General features: G+C 54.3%; 1 protein-coding gene and 1 non-coding gene across 9 annotated transcripts in view; both read left to right on the top strand.

The window, feature by feature from the left end:
- Positions 1–18,276, top strand: part of MPRIP (myosin phosphatase Rho interacting protein) — a 151,243-nt gene that overhangs the window by 122,777 nt on the left and 10,190 nt on the right. For 6 of the 8 annotated variants that reach the window (XM_055240902.2, XM_055240898.2, XM_055240901.2 and 3 more), the window contains 6 exons: positions 1,442–2,012; positions 4,242–4,358; positions 7,115–10,921; positions 14,697–14,844; positions 15,678–15,795; positions 16,893–17,052. In XM_055240902.2, the coding sequence (XP_055096877.1) occupies positions 1,442–2,012; positions 4,242–4,358; positions 7,115–10,921; positions 14,697–14,844; positions 15,678–15,795; positions 16,893–17,052 (4,921 nt within the window). The remainder of the gene's footprint in view (positions 1–1,441; positions 2,013–4,241; positions 4,359–7,114; positions 10,922–14,696; positions 14,845–15,677; positions 15,796–16,892; positions 17,053–18,276) is intronic. The other 2 variants (XM_055240905.2, XM_055240906.2) reach the window with 1 other exon arrangement.
- On the top strand, positions 13,085–13,191 carry LOC129463402 (U6 spliceosomal RNA). The gene has a single exon (XR_008651171.1). It is a non-coding gene; the product is annotated as a U6 spliceosomal RNA (small nuclear RNA).

Consider the following 18,276-nt stretch of genomic DNA (forward strand, 5'->3'; position numbering starts at 1 on the left):
CAGTGCCGTGAGCACGACCTGCACAGCTCATGTCCCGTTGCTGGCTGCCGCTTGCCTCCTCAAGGTGGCAGGTAACCCAGTGTCCTTCTCCCCTTCTGCCTTCCTTTCCAAGCCTCTGGCTACTGCATGGTGTGAACTTGTGGCCACCTCGGCCTCCTGTTTCCCTCACGCATAGGAGGTCCCAGCCTTTCATACTGATCCATCTGTCATGCCAGCAGCTGGATTGGGCTTTTAAAACATAGATTCAGGCTGGGCGCGGTGGCTCACGCTTGTAATCCCAGCACTTTGGGAGGCCGAGGCGGGCGGATCACAAGGTCAGGCGATCGAGACCACGGTGAAACCCCGTCTCTACTAAAAAATACAAAAAAAAAAAAAAAAAATTAGCCGGGCGTTGTGGCGTGCGCCTGTAGTCCCAGCTACTCGGAGAGGCTGAGGCAGGAGAATGGCATGAACCCGGGAGGCGGAGTTTGCAGTGAGCCGAGATTGCGCCACTGCACTCCAGCCTGGGCGACAGAGCAAGATTCCGTCTCAAAAAAAAGAAAAAAAAAAAAAAAAAAAACAGATTCAGGCTGGGCACAGTAGCTCACGCCTGTAATCCCAGCACGTTGGGAGGCAGGCGGATCACCTGAGGTCAGGAGTTTGAGACCAGCCTGGCCAACGTGGAGAAACCCCGTTTCTACTAAAAATACAAAATTAGCCAGGCATGGTAGCGCATGCCAGTAATCCCAGCTACTCAGGAGGCTGAGGCAGGTGAATCGCTTGAACCCAGGAGGCAGAGGTTGTGGTGAACCAAGATCACGCCATTGCACTCCAGCCTGGGCAACAAGAGTGAAACTCCATCTCAAAAAAAAAAAAAAAAAAAAAAAAAAAAAAACATAGATCTGATCACATTACCTGTTTATTAAAAGGTAAGCCCTTCTAGAGAAGTGCTAGTTTTCCCTCATTCTGTCACCACTGTCCAGTCCAGGGGTGCACAGAGGCCAGGCCTCACCAGGCAGGTACGGTGGCTGTGCCCAGGTGCAGCCTAATGCAGTTCTTGGCCCTGAGCAAGGCAGGGCTGGCCCGTCATGCCTGTGAGGCTGTGGGAGTCCTGGGACTCCCCTGGCTCCATACCCTGGCAACGGGGCCACCACAGTGAGCCCCTCACAGCCTCTTCAGTCAAGGGACCCTCCTAGTGTCATCATGTGGGAAACCTCACCTCTCTGAGGCTCTTTTCCCTTCCTTTCCCCTCCCCCTCCCCCACTCAGAACCAGTTTGGGAAGGGATGTGGGGTAAAGGCAGAATATTCCTGTCCTCCCTGCACTTAGGAAGCTGGGATTAGGATAGAAAAAGGATGTGGTGCCCACAGGGGCTGGGTCATGGCTCAGCGTTGCCAGCTTCTCCCTGGCAGGCCACACCAGAGCCGCCCCTGACAGGCTATGTCCATCCTCCTGCCCCACAGCTCGTTGCCAGAGGAAAAAAACAAGAGCAGCTCCTCTTTTGAGACCTGCCCGAGGCCTACTGAGAAGCAAGAGGCAGAGCCAGGGGAGCCGGACCCTGAGCAGAAGAGGAGCCGCGCACGGGAGCGGAGGCGAGAGGGCCGCTCTAAGACCTTTGACTGGGCTGAGTTCCGTCCCATCCAGCAGGCCCTGGCTCAGGAGCGGGTGGGTGGCGCGGGGCCCGCTGACACCCAAGAGCCCCTGCGCCCTGAGGCAGAGCCTGGGGAGCTGGAGCGGGAGCGTGCACGGAGGCGAGAGGAGCGCCGCAAGCGCTTCGGGATGCTTGACGCCACAGACGGGCCAGGCACTGAGGATGCAGCTCTGCGCATGGAGGTGGACCGGAGCCCAGGGCTGCCTGTGAGCGACCTCAAGACGCATAACGTCCACGTGGAGATCGAGCAGCGGTGGCATCAGGTGGAGACCACGCCTCTCCGGGAAGAGAAGCAGGTGCCCATTGCCCCCGTCCACCTGTCTTCTGAAGATGGGGGTGACCGGCTCTCCACACACGAGCTGACCTCTCTGCTTGAGAAGGAGGTAATAGCCTGGGACCAGATCCTCCCCCTACTCCCAGCAGCCTTTCCAGAGCATCAGCTGTGCCCAGCTGTGGCCTGAGGGGTTCATCTACACAGTCCTACCCTCAAGAGACTTGCAGACCCCTAAGGGAGACAGACGCACAGATGAGTCCTCATAGTTGAGGCAGACCTGAGAGCTGTGGGAGCATGCCAGTGCATGCAGGGCAGGGAAGGGGGCCTTCCAGGCACAGAGGAATTCGTCCGATGGTGCGGGCCCCTGCCATTGAGAGGCAAGCGGCATTGCAGGGCCCAGATGGTTTCCTTGCTCTGACTCCCGGTGGCAGGAGGGGTGTGAGCAGGGCAAGGCTTTTGCATTAGGCAGCCCTGGCTTGGACAGGTCAAAGCTGAAGGCAGAGACCAGCCCCAGGTGCTCTTACGGTGGCTTGGGGACGGCCGATCAGATCTGAAGCCCGGGGCATCCAGCAGGAGATGACAGCTGGGTCCCAGGTCATGAGGATGTGAAGCAGAAGGCAGTGGTGAGGCGGGGTAGGCCGTGGATGCAGGCTGCCCTGTGGCTGTCACTGCTCCATGAGGCCTTCAGTGCACCTAGGTACAGAGATGAACAAGCTGGCCCCCAAACTATAAAATAAGATGTTCTTTCATGGAAATGTATCCAGAAATCCAGTCTGCAGAACTTCAGTGGTGGATTGACATGTCTGGACAGGGAGTCTCGTAGCTGGGGAGGTATAGCGTTACAGTTTTTGTAGAACTCCCTGTTTCACTCTCCATTTAGGGACAGTTTTCAACACTGTGTTTCAAATGTGTTCTCTTACATAAGTAGCTTGTTAAAGATTTGCCACTTGGGTATGCCTCAAGCTTCTCATCTTTTTTGTATTTTATTAACTGTATGAGGCTGAGATACCACCAGCACTAATACTTGTACTTTTTCATTTTCCTCATCCATTAACAAATAACAAAGGCAAGATGAAATAAAATAACAGTTGAAACTCACATTACTTCAGGCTACCAAAATGGGCCAGCCAGCAGGCGACACACTGGCTCAGCAATCTGAGGGGGTCAGTCTTCACTGTTTAAAAGTCAGGGATCGGCTGGGCGTGGTGGGTCATGCTTGTAATCCCAGTACTTTGGGAGGCCGAGGCGGGCGGATCACAAGGTCAAGAGATCAAGACCATCCGGCCAACGTGGTGAAACCCCGTCTCTACTAAAAATACAAAAATTAGCTGGGCATGGTGGTGTGTTCCTGTAGTCCCAGCTACTTGGAAGGCTGAGGCAGGAGAATCACTTGAACCCAGGAGGCAGAGGTTGCACTGACCTGAGATCGTGCCATTGTACTCCAGCCGGGTGACAGAGCGAGAGTCCGTCTCAAAAAAAATAAAAGTCAGGGGTCTCCCCGCCTCTCACAGCACAGTCTGTCAGCACCCTGGGCGACACTGGCCTGATTGTCCACTACACACACAGCTCCACTCAGCACGAGCTCTGGGAGCAGGATGGGTAGCCCTGCACATGGCCAGGCATCAGGAGGCACCTGGGAGGTGTGTGGGGAAGAGGTGGATGGATGAATGAGTAGCTGAAGCTGTTGAAAGCAAGAAGAGTGTAAAATAGCTTACTCATGGTTATCCACACCTTGTTTAAGGGAACTACGGGAACCCTTTTTGCAAACAGAACTTTGTGGAATCCATCATGTAAAGCTGGTCAAATGGAGTGGTTTCAGTTGAGACCATAGTGGGCCCTGGAGTGAGGCCTGCTTTGGGCCACCACTCACAGTGGTCCCTGTAGGGCCTAGCCTGGCCTGTGTGACCAGCTGTGGACACCCAAAGGACCCCATGGGGTGGTCTTCCTCCAGATGCAAAACCCTTGTTCCCCAGTGGACACATTCCCCTTCTCAGAGATGAACATCCTATATGGGCCTTGGCACCTATATAGGGCGTGCACGTTGGAACCTTGAGCAGGTGTGGGAAGTATGTGGGCATCCAGGGCTGCCTGGATAAGGAAGGACAAGGTAGTCCCTTGGTCCCCAGAAGGTACCAAGTCTGCCATTGTTACTGATGGCTTGCATTGGAACCTTCACTTCCAAATACTGCTGGTAAAGGCCATATCAGCACATCTGCTGAAATGTGGAGACTCCAAAACTCTTGGGCCACATGGAAGACCTGTGAAGGAGTATGTGCTTTGCAGCTGCTTTGTTTATCATTGTCATTTTGCATAAACGTGTGTGTCTTTTTGCCAACAGCTGGAGCAGAGCCAGAAGGAGGCCTCAGACCTTCTGGAGCAGAACCGGCTCCTGCAGGACCAGCTGAGGGTGGCCCTGGGCCGGGAGCAGAGCGCCCGTGAGGGCTATGTGCTGCAGGTAGGGTGGAGGGGCTGCTGTGGCCCATGGTGTGCTCAGGAGCTTCAGTGTGAAGGGTTCATGCTCAGGCAGGCTAGGAGTGTGCAAAACTTGGCTGAGCAAGGGCTTCCTCCTGGGAGCTCACGCCCCTGGGCTCTTCTGCCACAGGGCTGGACACTCAATGTGCTTGGGGGGGTCTGTTTGTTTTTCCCTCCTGGTATGACATTTTGGGGAATCTCCCTGAAACCTCTATATCTAAGGACTTTTTTTGGTAATAAAATCATTTTGGTGACCTTTCCCTTTGACTCTGAAAGTAGCCAATACACATTTATTATAAATACCATACATTTGCATGTGATTTCTCATAGTTTTCACTATAGTAATATTGGACCTGTTGTACAGATTGAAGACATTGAATCACACAGCAAGTCCAGTGCCTGCTTGCAACCAACAGCAAGTCAGTGGCAAAGCTAGTACTGGACCCCATTCCCATCTGTGTCTATACCACACCTGCAGGCAGACCTGGGGCTCTTACCACTACTAGCCCAAACCCGGGATACCTCCGCTGAGATCCTGTACCACAGAGCCCTGATATAGGGGTGTCACAAGGCTGGAGCTAGCCTGGCCCAAGGGCGTGCCTGTGTCTGCTGACTTTTCCTGCAGCGTGCCAGGCCCTATGCCAGGTATTGGGCATAAAACAGATATACTCCTGTCCCCATTGAGTGGTAGAGGAGATTGTGATAGGAAGATTGATATATAAATACTGCAGGAAAAGTGAAGTGGGGTACCGGAACAGGGAGCCTAAGTTCTCGGCAAAGGCTGAGGGTATAACATTAGAATCAAGGTCCTAGGTTCAAGACTTGGCCCTGCTACCGACCCCCAAAGCAAGTGCACGTGTCCCTTCCTCTACAGCGGCAGCCTGCTGCCTGTGTAGACTTAGATCCAGTGATCCCTGAGGGCCCTTCCGGCTCTTAGACCCCGAGTCTCTGTCATGTATTGAGTGTCTACATTTCCAGACCGCAGTGCGCTGACCTTGGTCTGAGTCGTCCCAGGCAGCAGATGGAACAAGGGCACTCAGCTGGCCTCTGACCATAGTCTGCCTGTTTGCAGACTCTCTGCTGTTTCTTCTCCTATGTGCTCCCTGGGCCTTCTCTTTCTTTCTGCCCGACGTGCCCTAGACTCTCCTCTCCAGCCTCTTCCGCCATAGTCATTGCCATGCCCAGTTCAGACCTGGTGACTGTGGGCCTCCCTGCCAAGGTCATTTGCGTTTGCCCTCCAGGTTTGAGGAGCATCTTTTTAATTCTTGATTGGGCCTCATCCTACAAGAACTGACTTCAAATCAGGTAGTAAAGATACAAGTTCAGCATCCCAAATTCGAAAATCTGAAATGCTCCAAAATCCAAAACTGAACGCTGACATTATGCTCAAAGGAAATGCTCACTGGAGCATTTCAGATTTTGGATTTTTGGATTGGGGATGCTCAACCAGTAAGTAGAATGCAAATATTTTAAAATCCGAAACAGTTCTTGTCCCAAGTATTTTGGATACTCAACTTGTACTAAGCAGCGGACTTTGCACATTGCTAACCTAGGAACCTGCCTCTTTGTCTAACTTGCATAATTGCATGAGCCTATACTGAAGCCCCTGTTGGTCAGCACAGGGCAAAGCTGGTCTTTAATACCTTTTCCCTAAGTCTAATAGCCTGTGACTTTTCACCACCCTTTATGCTTTGGAAATGCTTTTAATCACGACTCAGAATGAGCAGGGGGTCTGTGGGGTTAAGGGTCAGGAGCCAGCTACTGGGGTGGGTGCTACACTAACTGTTGGGAGGAGCTTGCATGGTTTGGACACTGAGCGTGAAGTGTAACTTGAACTTAACATAACTGAGTGTCACATCTGTGGCTTCCCCGGCCAGCAGACCGAGAGGGAGCCACAGGCAGGCCAGATTCTTAGGCTGGGCTCAGCTCACTCTTGTTTGTGTTGTTTTTCCCTATATTAATGAGTTCTGTTTCTGCATGCCTTTCAGTGTGGGGAGTTTTGTTTCATTTACATTGTGTTTTGTTTTTGCATGCTTCGCTTTTTCTTATTCTGAACTCCACAAAAGTTTGTTTGTTTTGTTGATTATTGTATTTTATTCCATGGTTCCCGTTCCCCCCTCGTTTTGTCTTCTTACAGGTAGAGATTAGTTCTTCCTGTTACTCTAGAGGACTGACTACACTTTCCACAGGAAAATGTTTGGATGTCACCTTGCTGACATCTCCCGAGTGTTACCTTCCTTCCTTCTCCTGTCTTAGAAGGAAGTGGCATCATTTGCCTACACCTTGCGTACCGCGCTTGTTTAGGATTTGTTGTCAAGACTGCGTACGTTTTGTTTTGTGAAACAAACAGCTGCAGGTGCTCTGCTCCTCCCGCCTGTCCCTCTTCCTGGCGCTCTCTTGTCCTTTAGTCTGTTTTGCTTCTCAGTGTGTTCCATTATTCAGTTTTGTTTGGTTTATTTCTCCTAGAAGCTGTTTGGTTAAAGCTGTTTTCTGATGTTATTGTCTATGTTTTCTGTTTACCTGGAAGCAGCTACTTACTAAAAAAAAAAAAAAAAAAAAAAAAAAAAAAAAAAAAGATAATTTGTTGGATTTTTTAATGGGAAAAAAAAATAAAGTTGTGCAAAGGATAAAAGCCAAAGCCATCAAGGAGCTTTCTGTGGTTGTTCCTGGCCAGAGGTGTGACACTCAGAACTGGGAGGCCCGAGTGTTACTAACCAGTATTTAATCGGTTTTTTTAAGACTGAAGTGGCCGCCTCCCCATCGGGTGCCTGGCAGAGGCTCCACAGAGTCAACCAAGACCTTCAAAGTGAGCTTGAAGCCCAGTGCCAGCGCCAGGAGCTGATTACACACCAGATTCAGACCCTGAAGCGTAGCTATGGGGAGGCCAAGGACACGATCCGGCACCATGAGGCTGAGATCCGGAGCCTCCAGGCACGGCTCAGCAATGCGGCCGCCGAGCTAGCCATCAAGGAGCAGGCACTGGCCAAGCTCAAGGGTGACCTGAAGCGGGAGCAGGGCCGGGTCCGTGAGCAGCTGGAGGAGCGGCAACACAGCGAGGCGGCGCTGAGCAGCCAGCTGAGGGCTAGCGAGCAGAAGCTCAAGAGTGCCGAGGCCCTGCTGCTGGAGAAGACGCAGGAGCTACGGGGCCTGGAGACACAGCAGGCGCTGCAGCAGGACCGGCAAAAGGAGGTCCAGAGGCTGCAGGAGCGCATTGCCGACCTCAGCCAGCAACTGGGCGCCAGTGAGCAGGCCCAGCGGCTGATGGAGGAGAAGCTGCAGAGAAACTACGAGCTGCTGCTGGAAAGCTGTGAGAAGGAGAAGCAGGCATTGCTGCAGAACCTAAAGGAGGTGGAAGACAAGGCCAGCGCCTATGAGGACCAGCTGCAGGGTCAGGCACAGCAGGTGAAGACCCTGCAGAAGGAGAAGCTGAGCGCCACTTTCGAGGGCAGTGAGCAGGTGCACCAGCTGGAGGAGCAGCTGGAGGCACGAGAGGCCAGCGTGCGCAGGCTCGCAGAGCATGTGCAGAGCCTCTGTGACGAGCGGGACCTCCTCAGGCAGCGGTTCCAGGAGCTGACAGAGCGCGTGGCCACGTCCGACGAGGATGTAGCTGAGCTCCGGGAAAAGCTGAGGAGAAGAGAGGCCGACAACCAGAGCCTGGAGCACTCCTACCAGAGGGTCTCCAGCCAGCTGCAGAGCATGCACACTCTGCTGAGAGAGAAAGAGGAAGAGCTGGAGCGCATTAAGGAAGCACATGAGAAGGTTCTGGAGAAGAAGGAGCAGGACCTCAATGAGGCTTTGGTTAAAATGGTTGCCTTGGGGAGCAGCTTAGAGGAAACTGAAATTAAGCTCCAGGCAAAAGAAGAGATTTTAAGGAAATTTGCAAGTAAATCTCCAAAGGACATGGAAGAGCCACGGAGTACCCCTAAAGAGACAGAAAGGGATGGCACTTTGCTCCCAGGCCAACCAGTCCAAGCCACTAGGGCACCTCTAGGCCTCCCACACACAAGGCTTGAGGATGAGGACGAGGACCTCGGGGCTCCTCCAGGGGAGGAGTATGGTGACGGCAGCCCCAGTAGGGAAGAAAGCATGGTGCCCCCAAAGTCAGTGGAAGTGCTTGACAGGGAGGGCCATCAGCAGGGCACAGCCAAACCCGACCAGGGGGCACCTGGTGTTAAAAGGCAAAGAATCCGGTTCTCCACAATCCAGTGCCAAAGATACATTCACCCCGAAGGGTCTGAGAAGACCTGGACCAGCAGCACATCTTCCGACACCAGCCAGGACCAGTCACCCTCGGAAGAAAGCATGTCCTCAGAGCCTCCACCCAGTGTACTGCCTGCAACTGGCGACTCTGACACGTACCTCTCCATCATCCACTCCCTGGAGACCAAGCTCTACGTCACAGAGGAAAAGCTCAAAGACGTGACCGTGAGGCTGGAGAGCCAGCAGGGTCAGAGCCGTGAGGCACTGCTTGCACTGCACCACCAGTGGGCAGGCACCGAGGCCCAGCTGCGCGAGCAGCTCCACGCCAGCCTGCTCCAGGTTGGCGCACTGGCCTCCCAGCTGGAGCAGGAGAGGCAGGAGAGGGCCAGGAGGGTTGAAGGGCATGTTGGAGAGCTTGGGGACTTCCAGGTCAAGAACAGTCAGGCCCTGATGTGCCTGGAAAATTGCCGAGAACAACTGAGATCTCTGCCTAGGGCCAACCAGGAGGATGAGCAGGACGCACGCGCAGCCTCCCTGGCCAGTGTGGAGAGTGCGCTCGTCAGCGCCATCCAAGCCCTGCAGCACTGGCCGGCCCCAGCCCATGGCGGGGCCCGTGCACAGCTGGAGACAGGTGGCACCGAGGAGAATGGGAAGCCTGCCTCCCTGCAGCAGTGCTCCCAGTCTGAGCTGACAGAGCAGGAGCAGGTGAGGCTTCTTTCTGACCAGATTGCTCTGGAGGCCTCACTGATCAGCCAGATAGCAGATTCCCTGAAGAACACAACATCAGATGTCTCCCGAATGCTCCACGAGATTTCTTGGTCAGGACAGCCACTGATGGAATCTGCTGGGGCCCCCGTAGACACCTGGGCCAGGAAGGTGCTGGTGGATGGTGAGTTCTGGAGCCAGGTTGAGTCTCTGAGGAAGCACTTGGGGACGCTGGGAGGAGAGGCAGTCGGTGCCTCAGGAGACGGACAGCAGAGCATCCCACAGGGCCTGGCCCCCATCCTGGCCAATGCCACATGGGTCAGGGCAGAGCTCAGCTTTGCCACACAGTCAGTGAGGGAGTCATTCCACCGCAGGCTACAGAGCATCCAGGAGACCCTGCGGGGCACCCAGACGGCCCTGCGGCAGCACAAGTGCCTGCTGAGGGAAATTCTGGGAGCCTACCAAACCCCAGACTTTGAGAGAGTGATGCAGCAGGTCTTGGAAGCCCTCAGGCTTCCAGCGGGCCATGAAGATGGTGTTCAGCTGTCCTGGGACCTGAGCCCCTTAGGAGAAGTCCTGGGCCGAGACTCAGACGGCTCTCAGGAGCCCTTCCATGTGTCTGACCAGAGCCCTGGGGCCTTTGTTGCTATTCAGGAGGAGCTTGCCCAGCAGCTAAAGGAGAAGGCCAGCCTCTTAGAGGAGATAGCGGCAGCCTTACCATCTCTGCCACCTGTGGAATCGCTGAGAGATTGCCAGAAGCTTCTCCAGGTGTCCCAGAGTCTCTCGTATAACACTTGTTTGGGAGGCCTCAGTCAGTATTCTTCATTGCTGGTTCAGGATGCCATTATTCAGGCCCAGGTGTGCTATGCGGCCTGCAGAATCCGGCTAGAGTATGAGAAGGAGCTCCAGCTCTGCAAGGAGTCCTGGCAGACCCGGGAGCCCTCCTGCTCAGAGCAGGCACAGGTAGCCCAGGCCCTAAGGGAGGAGTACGAGGAGCTTCTACGCAAGCAGAAGAGCGAGTACCTGGATGTGATCGCCATTGTTGAAAGGGAGAATGCAGAGCTCAAGGCCAAGGCCGCCCAGCTAGACCATCAGCAGCAGTGTCTGGAGGATGCAGAGAGCAAGCACAGCATGAGCATGTTCACCCTGCGGGGCAGGTATGAGGAGGAGATTCGGTACGTGGTGGAGCAGCTGACCAGGACCGAGAGCACACTGCAGGCCGAGCGCAGCCGGGTCCTGAGCCAGCTGGATGCCTCGGTCAGAGACAGGCAGGACATGGAGAGGCATCATGGCGAGCAGATACAGACCCTGGAGGACAGGTTCCAGCTCAAGGTTCGGGAGCTGCAGACGATCCATGAGGAGGAGCTGAGGACCCTGCAGGAGCACTACTCACAGAGCCTGAGGTGCCTTCAGGACACCCTCTGCCTCCACCAGGGGCCGCACCCCAAGGCCCTGCCAGCCCCTGCCCCCAACTGGCAGGCCACCCAGGGAGAGGCTGACTCCATGACGGGGCTGAGGGAGCGCATCCAGGAGCTGGAGGCCCAGATGGACGTCATGCGGGAGGAGCTGGGACACAAGGACCTGGAGGGCGACGCGGCCACACTGCGGGAGAAGTACCAGAGGGACTTGGAGAGCCTTAAGGTCTTAACGCCCCATTCAATTTGCAAAGCAGATCTTCCTTGATAACGGGGTGGGTGTGGGGACGTCTGGCTCAGCTACCATGCAGGCAGAATTGAGGGGATATGCTGCTGTCCCTCTACTTGCTAGCCATGGTGTGGTCTCAGCAGGGCCTGGGCCGCAGGCTTAGCCTCTTGTTCGGCATCCCCCAGTGTCCTCCACCAGGAGGAGAGCTAGCAGGAGGGCCGCCAGGGTCCCTGGTGGGAGAGGAGCACGTAGTCTTCCCAGCACTTCTCTGCCTGCCTAATGCGGCCTCTCTGTGTTCCTGAGAGCAGCCCCCAATCCCCTTGCCAGGCTTGCCTCCTTCCTGCCCCTGCCCCCGGAATCCCGCCTGGCCCAGTCCTAGCCCAAATCTGAGGCAGCTGCCTGAGGACAGCCTTGTACTCACAGCAACACTCTGGAGAGCCAGGGCCCGGTTGGAGGGCAGTCTCCTCCTGATTGCCCTAGGAGAGCACAGTTGGGCGGAGGGTCCCTCTCTGGAGCTGGCATTTGATGTGTGCTCTGGTGAGAAGAGCTTTCCCACTGAGCACAGCCTCCAGCCACTCCTGTCCCCTTCCCCAGGACCTTTACAAGTGATTTTCCCCAGAACTGTCCTGCACCCCCACCCCTGAGGTCCTGGAGCACAAAGGCGAAATGCCAGGCCCTGGAGGTGGTAGTGGGCTGAGTGGAGGCCCAGCTCTCTGGCCCCACCCTTTGTAGCTGCAGGCCACACCCGCCATGTGTGGCTGTCAAGCGTCATTCCTTGGACTCAAAAGTTTACCATGATACCTGTGCCCTAATGTTCCTCCCACTCAGGAAGCTGCCCCAGTAAATGACTAGGATGACTGGGCCCCTCAAAAGCCATGTTCAGGTGGTGCCTCCCACACTCATGTGGCAGAGCCGGGCACACACAGAGCCAGCACCATTGTGCAGTGAGCTCCTGACTCCCAGGCAGCTGCCAGTGCTCCTGCCCACACATCCTCACAGCCACTGTCTAGCAGGACACCTGTTTTTCCCAGCCCCTTACTCCTGTAGCTCTGAATAGAAACAGCAGCTCACACGTCACCTCTGTGTGATGGACCCGGCCCCACCCAGACACACAGGTGTGGTTGTCAGCGAGCACCTCAGGAGAACTGAGATGCTCTTTTTCACCATGCTTTCCCCAAATCAGTCAAAACCTTTTAAAAACCATTAAGAGTTTTGAGAAGGTTTCAACAGCTATGTTTTGAAAGTGTGTGTGTATATGATGACACTGTGGTCAGTTCACCAAGAGCAGCACCGAGATGGGTCCAGGTGCAACTTGAAAAGTTAATTGTGCAAACCTTTGCTTTGACCCCAAATATGCTTGCTAGTGCCCTTCCCTGCAGCTTCCCAGACAATCAGCAGGGTCCATGGGGTCAGGGCCTGGGCACAGCGATGCCCTGCTTCCTGTCTGCATCCATAAGAGCCCCCTCCACACCGAGGCTGCTTTAGGTTAGCCAACCAGGTGCAGGGGAGGCCCCATGCAGGTGCCATTATACCAACAGTGAGCAAGAAATCAGAAAAGAGAAGACTGCCTTATGTTGAGAACTGACCAGAGATTGTGCTGGGCCAGTGTCACCAGGAGGGAGAAACAGATGATGCAGGTTGGGATGAGGCCCTTCCCAGGGGCTTAGACACTGTCCACTCGCTGCTGCCTTAGCTGCCGTTGCATAGTGTCCCTTCCTGTGCCTGGGAGCTTCTAGCCCAGGTGTGGTGTTCTCACCCACCCCTGCAGGCATACAGAACTTGTAAATCGACAGCACCTTGAGATTTCATCACTTTACGCAGATTTCCCCTTGGGTCGTTGGGGACAGGGTCTTGGCCTAACAGCCGTCCTCTGACATCCACAGGCTCCCACCACACCACGATTGCAGTCATCGAGGAACTTCTTTTGGTCCCAGGAATGATTGGCTTAAATTAACATTTTTTTTAAGATCAATTATTTTTTAACATATAATTTCTCTCCAAAGAAGCAACTGGGTCTTTAAAGATGTCCCAGTGCTTCTGTTAGATTTTTGACTCTTATCTGCATAGTATTCCAAAGCACTCAGATTAAAATAAGACTTTTCCTAGCAAGTAGACTCAAAGAAAAAAAAATAAGACTTAAAAGACCTATTAATACTAGTTGTGCTCGCTTTAGCAGCATATATTCTAAAATTGGAATGATACAGAGAAGATTAGCATGGCCCCTCCACAAGGATGACACACAAATTCGTGAAGTATTCCATATTTTTTTTTTTAATTAAAAAAGACCTATTAGTTAAATGTGTTAACTGAGAAGCCACATACAAACCAAAGCGAGTGGGAGGGAGAAAGAAGAGCTCAACCTTGGGGCCTGAGGACCAGGAGCTCCAGAGCTCCGAGCTCCTGCAGCCATCCTGAGGTGTGAGGGTGGCAGGAAGAGACAGATGCTTCCAGGTGGAGCTGCTGGGAGAGGGGATGGGATGCCTAGTTAATAATGGCAATAGCTGAGACATTCACCCAGAGCAGCACATAGGTTGCAGTCAAGTCCAGACTGACCACGAGTTTGGAAATACTGCCTGAGGCTCTCAGAGTTGGCCATCGCCAAAAGTGGGCCCAGAGAAAGATGCCCAGGCATGCTGATAGGATTTCTTAGTATCCTTTCTTGAATCCACATGCAGGAAGATTAACCAAGTGGTGCAGGCTATGAGCCCAGAGTGGGGAAGCCCCCACACTTGAATTTGGAATGGAATGTGGCCACGTTCTTCCAGTTTTTAAAACTCAGCGAGAGGCCTAGTCCCTTCTCTGAAGCAGACCACTTGAAGGATTTAGACAGAAAGTGTGTGCCTCCGTGCTCAAAATAGCTGCACACCCACCCCTCCCAGCAGCTGTGCAGCACGCTCACCTGCTTTGTTAGAGGGCGCAGCTCTCATAACCAGGCCTGGGCTTCCTGTTGTGGCTTGCTCCCATCCTGGGGCATGCCTGTGTCACTCTAGGGAGGCACAGGAGAGTTTGGAAAGCAGGTCTCCTGTCATGTACTTGTTAGAGTTAGCAGAGGTGCTATGTCATCGGTGCCCTTCTTTAAGAAAAGAGTAAGAAAGAAGACACAGGCTAGAAGGAAGGAGATCCTGTAGCCTGATCTTACTCCCTCAGTCAACACCTGAGCATTAAGTGACCAGCTGGAGGTTGTCGGCTGGCTAGTGGCAGAGTCCCAACCCCCAGCTCCCAGAAGTAGACTCTAACCCACTGTGGGTTGAGAGGCTCCCAGCCCAGTGCCCACCAGGCCACTCCCTATATGTGGAATGGCCTTGGTTCCCTCCAGCAGACAAGTCCCTCATCTGTGTTTTATGGGCCTTTCACTGTGTCCCTCCAGACCAGACACAGCCAGCCTCTGCACACGTGCTCTCTCCTCCTTCCTGTGGGTCCCACCTGGCAGCAACGCAGGAAGGTCCGGGATTGGCTGGTTTCCATTTCATAGCAGCCTCTCCCCACCCACCATACCACCTTCTCCCAGGAAGAAATGGGGCACAGTACAATCATAGAAATAAGAGGTAGAGTTGACTGGTAACACCCTTTTCTGAATGCTCTGATGGCATTGCTGAGAATCCCCAGGCAGCCCCAGGGATCCTGTTCAGGGCGCCCATGGTGGAGCACAGTCAGTGAGTGCCCAGTCACAGCTGGGCCTGGACGGGGTGGGATTCCTGGCTCCTTTATTAAAAAGGGCCCCCAACTTAGAGGTAAAGAAAGAAGTCGATGAAGTCCCTTTTGCATTTTGCAGGCCACGTGTGAGCGAGGGTTTGCAGCAATGGAAGAAACGCACCAGAAGAAGATTGAAGATCTGCAGAGGCAGCACCAGCGGGAGCTAGAGAAACTTCGGGAAGAGAAAGACCGCCTCCTAGCTGAGGAGACAGCGGCCACCATCTCAGGTGGGGAGTGGGGTAACCCTGAGGGCACGGTGGGTGGCCAGCTTTTTTTGAGCTAGACACACAACTCAGAGGAATGGCAGCCTTTAAATTGCCTTTTGGCTGAGATGTAAACTTCATTGTTGAAGGGTTCTTTGACTCTTCACTATGAGGCAAAGGCCAATTTTAGGTCCCTTTTGAGAGCCTGTAAGCTGAGAGCGCACACTTCGACCCCTGACAGCCCCGTCGTGGCTGGCTGCACACAAGGAGCTGTCCCAACCTGTGACTTTCCAGTCCCAACAAGTAGACTGACCAGTGTCAGTCCAGCCAGTGACTTTCCCCCTGACAGACACCTGTCAACATGGGACCACCTCTGGCCAGAGCGCCCTTGCCGTCAGCGTGAGGATATGTAGCTTCACTGGCAGGTGGCCCTAAACAAGCACGTCCCCTCCGCCTTGTGCTGCCGTCCCTTTATGTAATCGCCACCTCAGTGGTTTGTTAATTTAGTTCCAAGGAAGAAAATACACCAGCACAAAAGCTTGTTTGTTTTATAAACTCATATTGGAATTTAACATTGACATTTATTTAATCAGTTTGGTTTTCTTCTGACACCAAAAAAAAAAAGCCAAACGTGCATTCCTTCCAGAGGGAGTTTGTGGAGAATTCTCCCAGCCTGCACCCACCTCAGAGAATTGGTTCATGAGGGGCCAGCCTGTCATGCAAAATCCAACTGCTGATTGACTAAGCAAGCATCAGCAGTGGCAGGCGCCACCCCATTGTGTGGAGCTCCCCACCCCCACCCCTGTCAGCAGGAAGGGTGTGGCCCCTTGGTGCTGAGGCCATGTCCTTGCCTGCAGCCATCGAAGCCATGAAGAACGCCCACCGGGAGGAGATGGAGCGGGAGCTGGAGAAGAGCCAGCGGTCCCAGATCAGCAGCGTCAACTCAGATGTTGAGGCCCTGCGGCGCCAGTACCTGTAAGTGGCTGGGCCTGCCCATCTGCCCTTGGGAGGGCCCCTGGGGGGTGGCTGACTAGGCAACAGCTGGGCCCTTCCTGTGTCTTTGCAGGAGCCTCCAGAAGTTGGGGCCTGAGGCCCCTGGGTGCTGAGGGCAACTCAGATGCCCTCTTGTCCAGTGCAGGATATGGCCCAAGTGGGGCCTCCTTTATTCAGAGAGACTGTTCCTCGAAATGCCAAGAACGAGATGTAACAAGCGAAATCTTAAACTCCCCTCTTGTCCAGGGCTATCCCAGCGACCGCCCAGATGTGTTCCTCGACAGCTGCCCTGCTAGCCCACCGGGAGCCAGGCAGCTGGGCTTGGTCGTACAGGGCAGAAGTGAGAACTAGCACTGCGGTTTAAAACCACACGTGCTGATTCTCTCTGCACAGGCAGGATAGAACAATACCAGAATAACTGCTGTAGACTTTTTTCACTTGGTAGAATTGACACAGCCAGAAGCCCACAGATTGGCCACCATGAGCGTCACGGCACTTAGGCTCTACCAGGAGCCTTTATAGCATAGCCGAAGCCAGGGTCCCTGCCTCAGGAGCTGGCAGCAGTCAGCGGCACCCTGTAGAGGCTCACGCTGACCTTGGTCAGAGCAGGGTGGCTCACCTGGAAGCCCCTCATCCCTGGTTCACCTGCAGGAGGACGGTGCTCCTGGATCCAGGGTGGCAGAACAGCCTCAGGAAGCTTGGTTTGTTGAGTCTTGTGTAGAGCCTGGTCCTGGCTGTCAGACACAGATGGCTTCAAAAGTGGGTTTACTGAAAACAAATTCTGAGTCAGAAGAGAGTTCTAGAAATGGGGGTTCTGTGTGGCTGCAGACTGGATTCTGTCCTGACTGGCATCCCCAGAGAAGTGCTAGCTGTAGGACTGTCAAACTGAGAAAGGACCGGGGAGGGGCATGAGGCCATCTCTGTAAGGGATCCCTTACTCTGTATGACCCAGGCTGATTAAGACAACAGACTGCAGGCCTGACCTGTGCTTGGCTGTGTCTGGTGTCAAGGAGGGACACCGGCCTCTGGGAGGCCTTGTCCTGAAGCAGGCAGAGGAGTGAGTGCTGCCCTTTCCCCAGGGAGGAGCTGCAGTCGGTGCAGCGGGAACTGGAGGTCCTCTCGGAGCAGTACTCGCAGAAGTGCCTGGAGAATGCCCACCTGGCCCAGGCGCTGGAGGCCGAGCGGCAGGCCCTGCGGCAGTGCCAGCGTGAGAACCAGGAGCTCAATGCCCACAACCAGGTGAGCCTGCAGCCAGGTGAGCCCAAGGTTACTCAGGGGCACTCAAGGTCAGGTAGACCCATAGTCAGGTGAGTCCACACCGGAGCTGGAGCCAGGCCTCACCCTCAAAGTGGCATGAAGGTCCCTGAGCCACAGAGTGGTCACCTGCCCCAAGGCTTCTCCCTGCCACCCAGCGTCGCCATCTGTATTGTCAGAAACGTCACCGCGGATAGCTAGAGCAACGCTGTACTGCCAAGTGCACCACCTGCTTACACATGACATCACGCTTGCTTTGACCCTTTCTGAGACTCTCGGGTGTCTTGGTGTCTTCTCTGTGCTCCTCTGAACCTCTGGCTCACTGTTTCTGGGCAGGGCCTGGCAGGGTCATCCCAGTCCTCCAGGATCCTGTCCCCCAGGGATTGAGCTGACACTTCCCAGGGTCAGGCTTATGGCTCACATTTATTTTTGTCAGATTTTTTTCTTAAGATTTGCTTGCTCTGGCCAGGTGCGGTGGCTCACGCCTATAATCCCAGCGCTTTGGGAGGCCAACGCGGGCGGATCGCGAGGTCAGGAGGTTGAGACCATCCTGGCTAACGTGGTGAAACCCCATCTCTACTAAAAATACAAAAAATTAACTGGGTGTGGTGGCGGGCACATGTAGTCCCATTTACTGGGAAGGCTGAGGCAGGAGAATGGCGTGAACTCGGGAGGCGGAGCTTGCAGTGAGCTGAGATCGCGCCACTGCACTCTAGCCTGGGCGACAGGGCGAGACTCCGTCTAAAAAATAAATAAATAAATAAAAGATTTGCTTGCTCCTTAGTTAATTGGGGCGCATTTAAATCCTGGCTAATTGAAAGGTTCAAGTCAGGATTCATTCAATATTGGCTTTTCTGTGGGCACCAAATTAAACAGCCCTCTATGACCCCACCCTGCACAAATACCCCCTGGGGCTGGGCACATAGTCCTATTCTCACCTGAGGCCTTCCCAAGGGGCATGGCTGCTGCACAGCGCTGTGTATGAGGCTACTCAGGCAGGACTGGGTCCACTCATTACCACTGTGGCTTAAAGATTACCCCACAGGAGCTCAGATGGGACCAGCCATGGAACAGATTGACACTGGTTATTGTGACAGAAAGGAATTAAGGGTTATCGATTGGATCCTGCCTACGCAGTTCCACAGATACACAAAGAACCTAGGGAAATGGACTTCCCGGGTTGTGTCATGCGACTTGGCCCCAGGCAGC

The sequence above is a fragment of the Symphalangus syndactylus genome, chromosome 14 (assembly GCF_028878055.3).
Source record: "Symphalangus syndactylus isolate Jambi chromosome 14, NHGRI_mSymSyn1-v2.1_pri, whole genome shotgun sequence".
NCBI classification, from domain to species: domain Eukaryota; kingdom Metazoa; phylum Chordata; class Mammalia; order Primates; family Hylobatidae; genus Symphalangus; species Symphalangus syndactylus.